The sequence below is a fragment of the Achroia grisella genome, unplaced genomic scaffold (assembly GCF_030625045.1).
Source record: "Achroia grisella isolate CSIRO2021 unplaced genomic scaffold, CSIRO_AGI_Agris_v1 utg204, whole genome shotgun sequence".
In the NCBI taxonomy this organism is placed as follows: domain Eukaryota; kingdom Metazoa; phylum Arthropoda; class Insecta; order Lepidoptera; family Pyralidae; genus Achroia; species Achroia grisella.
Window position 1 is genome coordinate 318322 of NW_026712703.1, and position 6528 is coordinate 324849.

A 6528-nucleotide genomic window follows, 5' to 3' on the forward strand; every position below is an offset into this window, starting at 1 on the left:
ATGATAAAGTTGGTTGGTTTACTCGGATTTTTGTTATAATTATTATTTTTATTTTATTATCATGTTTGAATTGCAACAATCATTATCGATACATTATAAAATCATGTAAGTTCATATCTGTTGTGCTGTTTTTGTTAGATACCTAAAGGCGACGGTTACCACTTATCATCGTCATCACTGCTTGTATGCAATTGAATAAAGAAAATTTTAACGAGACCAATACGACCGTAAAACATATGTCGGCAATACAAATAGTTACAATGTTACAATCCTCCCTGCACCTACTACTATAGTTCAGGTTGCAGGCATATTAAACTATAGTATTACGCGTCAGAATAGAAAAGAATATCTCTATTCAAGTAAAATACGTTTTGAATAGTAATTACTTATTTTATTAATCTGCTATTCTTTCCGAAAGCTATCTCATTACTAGAAGAACGAGAAAGAAACTTTCTTCCTTTTAAATAAGTGTTAGTTGATACTTTCAACTAGCACTAATATATTAGAGTTAAAATACTTACTTTGTCAGGCATCCTTCAGCTAGCTATACATCAAAATGTCACTTCAACACTCCAAGTTAGCCGCCGCACGTGACATCGTGACAAGATGTCACAAATTGACCCTACTAAGCAATATGACACTATGACAAGATGTCACAAATTGTATAAATGTCACATATTGATGTGCCGTTAATACACTATACAAAAGCAATTTAAAATAACAAATGTCGTTCAGAATTGTCAAAACTGAACTGTACTTAAATTGAAATTGAGAAAATTCTTCGGTTTTAAAATAATAAAATAATCATAGATAATATTAAAATAATAACTTTATTTTTCAGTTCATAAAATTGATTAGATTCTATTCCTGCACAACTCCTTCTGATGTTTTACATGTTTACATCGTTATTGAAACATCTGTGATATTTAATACCTTCATGATTTACAATATACTCGTATATTGCAAACAATACAAATAAAAAGTACTGCTATTTGTTAATTTTAATAAGGATAGCTGCGGCCAGTGTTGACTCGGAGAATACCACTATCACAACTGAAAAAGATACAATTTATTTTAATATACTAGAATTTTGTTATTTTAAATAACAGTTTAAAATAAATACTATTCAATTTACAAAGACCACTGCTGTTTATGCGACTTCGCGCAATGGAGAAGTTAAACAGTCATACGATGCATTCTATCGAATAATTTTATCTATCATTATTGAGCAAACAATATCACTAAAACTAATGGATTTTGATTCCATAAATTTTATTAATTACATTATTCCTTGATACAGGAAAGTATAAAATGTGACCGCTATGATTTTGCTACATCGCCTATATAATATGCTAGCTGACCTACACAACAACGTGTACTGTATCTTCGTTTTTGAAACAGATTTCATTGTTGCTTCGATTTTATTGGTTATATCTCTCTCTATCCAACACTTAAATAATTTTTCAAATCGGTCTTGTAATTTCGGAGTATTCAATGTAAACAAGTAATCAAATCTTTCCTCTTTATAATATTAGTATATACTTACCCAGATTTCGGAAGAACGCCATGTCCTCCCATTGGAATAGTAGCACCTCCTCTACAATTGTTATACTTCATTTGGGTCATCGATGTACAACAGTGAGATGGAAACTGGTTAAGGCGAAGTGACGCAGCAAAGAACTGCCACGCACGGTTGTGATCACATGAGTTTGACGCAATACACCCTGGCTGACTGTTACCACCATTAGGGAAGAAATCTAAATCTCCTAGTTGTATTCCAAGACCGTTGGACAAAATACCACTTCCATCAGTGTGGATTACTTCAACGTACATGGCGTCTGTTTTCTGTAATCTATAACTGCTCTTTGACGGATCCAAGGCTATAATTAGAAATAAAACAAAACTTGGTAGTACATCCTTTTTAGAAGAGAAAAATTGATGAATACGACATGTCCTAAATTATTGATAGCTCAAATATTATCATATTATTTAAAAGAAATATATATATATGTTTATATTTTGTAGGAAGATATACTACAGTAGATATATTAAGTACATACCTGTAATTCTTGCAATATTGGGTCCCAATCTTCCTGTTAAGCCAACAATATGTGCTCCAAGGTTAAAACCAACCAAATGAATCGTTTCAGGTTTGTTATTAAAACCTTGAATAATCAGGAAATCTACTAAATGTGAAGCAACAGTTAGAAGATGACGGTCAGCATTAGAATATGACAGGCTTGCGTACTGTGACCAGTCCACTACGATTACGTTTACTTCTTCAGGTAATTCTAACAATTCTGAAAAATACAGATTTAATCATTAATAGACAGTTTCATTTCTAACATTTTGTATTTTTTATCACAGAACTCCGTCATTAATTAAAACCGAATTGAAAAATATTTTTTTATTTCAAAGGATATTATAATACTTTCAGATTTCCATAGAAATTTCGTCAAAATCGGTTTAATATTATACCTAGTAATATAATATGTACATTAAGTGACTATGTTCACAGTTTAAGTTAGTTTTATTAAGTTTATTTTTAATTATGTCGCTATCATATTATCAGCAGTTTATGTACTAGTATAGTTATTGTAAACAACTACTAAGATGCCGCAACCCAAATAAAATAATTTGCTAAGTAATATGAAAGTACATAGAAGCAGTTGATACTTATCGATTTGTTGCCGGGTTTTAAGAATTTTGTAGAGTGCCTCTTTTAGAAATAATACATATTTATTATTATTAGAGAAATAAAGGCGAGAAAGTATATGTCCTTGAATAAAGGCATAGCTGCTATGCCACTATACTCTGAATACTAAATCGCATATACATATGTATGTAGGTCTTAAATATTATGTATACTGAAAATGTCGGAATGTAAAATTATCTCGGTGCATTTTATAAATTTTAATCATTAATATAGTTTAAAATTACCTGGGTTAACAATTACAGTTAGAATAACTACGATTACGTCACTTCATAACTTTTAAAATGTATAGGACTATAATTGTAAACAAAAATATTTTTAGGTGACTGTTGAAAAAAGTATAAATAATAATAAGATTAGATAATATTGATAATTATAATGAATTATAGATAGATTGAGATATTGACTGTTGCTAGTTAAAATATACTGCAAATAATATAAGAAACTTTATACGATAATATCTACTCTGTGACGTGTACAAATCTGATATACCTAGTTATAATTTTTTAATCAAAAACATTTTAATTCCTTCATATTTTCCACAATTATAAAGTATTACTAATAATTTTAAAACTCCGGAATGGCAACACTTGAGGAGTATCACGAATGCCACATAATGACATGGTGTGGATGGTGCTGTTTATGTGACGCCACTTACCATCAGGTGGCTGTCACCCTGCTCGCCATCAAATTAGATAGAGTAGCAACTCTCTTACCATTTTTCACAAGGGAATTTAAAGTTGTAGTGGCAGTACCCTCATGACCATGTACCAAAAATACTGTAGTCCGATTATTAAATTGAATATTATTATCTGGTGAAAGCCTATTCAATTCTATTGGTACGTGGACATTGGCACTGAAACAAAAAAAAACTAAACTTAATACAGCACAATAATAAGGGTGAATACAACAACTTAATGAAGGAATTAAATCACATGGTATAGAAAGATTTCACATTGGTGCCTCGAATTGGCAACATAGTAGGGACATATCAGGGATGTCCCATGACGACAGAATGGTCGTGATGCTGTTTATTTATTTTTACCACTTTCCATCGAGGTGGGGTGGCAGCTTTTAATATATCACATAAAAGAAAAGCAATAATAAATATATATTAATAAAATAAATTATCTAGAGATAGCATAGTCTCTGTTCATTGCGTAGCGGTATCCATGTAATGAACCCAGCAACTTAATAATAAATATATATGGTATTAGTAGTAAAGACAAAACACAGCATGTAAGGTCTTTTCTGTGGTAAAGTATAACTTTGGAGCATTCAATAACAATAAAGTCTTATTAAATATATTTAAAAAATTATATGTATTGAATTTGCATGAAATATGATCAACTTATATACCTACATATAGAGGTAATCATCTCCTATAGATATGCCCAACACCATTAATATCAGGCGTTACTTCGATCGGTAATAATTATGACCTCCGAGAACTGTAATATCATCCTTCAAAATAAAATACAGTTACAGTTGCTGTAACTATATTTTATGTATGTAGATGACTTTGTAATAGAGAAGCCGAGAAGGTAAATAATCAAATGAATAACAAACTATAATAGAAAATACATACCGTGTATACAAAAAATATCTGTTAATATTCACTAATCGCTGCATTCTGCTGAGCTCGTCGTCGCAATTGCAAACAGCTGTAAGTGAATATTTTATAATATATAATATTTTATAAAGGTATTTTTATTTTTATATAAGGTAACGTAAAGCATATTCATTTACGCACATTTGCGGTGATAATATTCCAAAATAATTAATATAACTGCCAAAATTAAGATTAATTATTTTGCATTGTGCATCATTGAATGTTATTCAAGACATTTTGTACAAATAAGTACTATTTGTTAATATAATTTGTAAGTATTTTTGAGTACTTAAAAATGCAATAATCGATTGCAATTAACTTGAGTTATGGTTTGCAAACAAAAATATTGGATTGAAATAATATTAAAAATAACTTACCTAAAATAGCTGCGAACAAAACGAAATTAATTATCTTAAACATATTAAATTTTTTGTTATGTATTTGATTATAAATTACTATTGTCTTCACACCACTACGATCGCTAATTGTTATAAAGACATTAAGTCTAACGTATACACACACATATATATATATTAAGATTGTCATTACTCATAGATAATCTTATTCGATTCGATATAAATTACTTATCGTCATTTAAACAGCTACGTAAAATTCCAACAACTGTATTATAAAGATGACTTCAACATAGAGATTAAGATATCTGTAGAGAACGGATTTTGAAGTGTATTTTTTTTCCTCAAACAGTTTTTTTTTTTCATTTACCATGATAATAATATGAACCTACTATGTTTTACTTTATAAATGTAATGTAATTAGTATTTACAATATAATAAAGACACGGGTTTCATATTCTAGTGACATGTCAAGATTATTTGTAACTAGACGATAAGAGATTATGAAGATCTAGCACCTCAGATGTTGCAAGCGGTTATATTGCCGGACTCCTGCCAGCTGAAAACAACCACGATATTTTTGCTTTCTGCCTTCAGAAATAACATAGTGCTGTTCTTTACCTTCCATAATTGCAGTCTTCCGACATCTCTCATATCTATATCTTATAAGATTAGGACAGAAAGTTTATAGATAAAAATTGTAATAATAACCAAGGACAATTCACAGAGCATGATTTAATCCAAGCTAAACAGAGCTTGTGTTACTGGTACTAGAGAACTGATATAAATATACTTTTTTTTTAAATACATGCATAATATACATATAATATAAATACCCAGATCAATACAAACAATCATACTCAATGCAAGGAATCGAACCCAAGGCCGTCGGAAATGAGGCAGTGTCTAGTGTGTGTGTCAGCTAGAACATCGATGCAGTCAAATTTGTATAGATCTCGCACTATTACCTTTGAAAGAATAAATTCCTTCAAGTAATAGTGTTCAAGATAGAGCAGTAATCTAAAGATTTGGACTGCATAAGTTTTGTGTTTATAATTGTTGTAAGACCTTTTTTTACATGATGTGTATAGAGCTATCTTTTATCATTCCATCGCTCGCCATCGACATGGAATACTTACACATATATTGTGGAATGAATTGCCTGCCGACAGCATGGAGTTTTTCAAGAAGGGTACGTTAAGGTTTCATAGGAGGAGTATATCCGCACAATAAAGTTACGATACAGGTATTCCTCAGTATTTGTTTTATCTAAATTCAGAGACTTTGCATCTCCCGTAACATTCCGGTCAACATGGCTTAGGTACTCTAATATTACAGTGAATATATATAAATGCATTTTTTGTGGTTCTAATTCCAATGTGTTGTACATTTTTACTACTACACATACGGCGTACCGTCTTGGGTATTCATTTCAAATCTATTTGAAAAAAGTAGTAATAGAGACTATGCTACTATGTTTTTTCTTCGACTAGCAACACCAACGACAGTTGTAATTTTCAGCTGGCCGTAATAAATAAATAATTTTTAATAGTCCATCACACGAATATTATATTTTCGACATCGTTATTAGTGATATAATAGTGCAATAAGTGTCGATTATTGTTTGTGCACAATTTGGTAGTGTATTATTTGCAAAAATCGACATTAAAATAGTGCACCGGCCATCTGTCAAACTTTTTTCGTTGGTAAACAACTAATTCTAAAACTATTTTATAACTATTTGTTGGACTTATTCAAAGAATTTCATAATATATACAAGTTTTATAGCAAATATTCACATTAATTCAAATTGATATTAATAATTGTGAAGTTCAGTTGTTGCGTACGTC

The 6528-nt window shown here is 30.3% G+C and overlaps 1 protein-coding gene across 1 annotated transcript; it reads right to left on the bottom strand.

Moving 5' to 3' along the window:
* Nucleotides 1–925: 925 nt before the first annotated feature.
* On the bottom strand, nt 926–4782 carry LOC131842061 (lipase member I-like). Its single transcript, XM_059190495.1, has 6 exons — nt 4703–4782; nt 4302–4377; nt 3430–3569; nt 2061–2300; nt 1547–1880; nt 926–1053 (listed from the first exon to the last, which is right to left on the bottom strand). The coding sequence occupies exons 1-6, from the start codon at nt 4743–4745 to the stop codon at nt 1002–1004; spliced, it is 885 nt and encodes a 294-aa protein (XP_059046478.1). The 5' UTR covers nt 4746–4782; the 3' UTR covers nt 926–1001.
* Between the last annotated feature and the right edge of the window lie 1746 nt (nt 4783–6528).

Excerpts from the sequence above, each read along its gene's own strand:
- LOC131842061 (XM_059190495.1), bottom strand. The coding sequence starts at position 4,745 with ATGTTTAAGATAATTAATTTCGTTTTGTTCGCAGCTATTTTAG. Across the intron at positions 4,378-4,702 it reads TTTGTTCGCAGCTATTTTAG|CTGTTTGCAATTGCGACGAC; the intron begins GTAAGTTATTTT and ends ATTCACTTACAG. Across the intron at positions 3,570-4,301 it reads AGATATTTTTTGTATACACG|TGCCAATGTCCACGTACCAA; the intron begins GTATGTATTTTC and ends TTTTTGTTTCAG.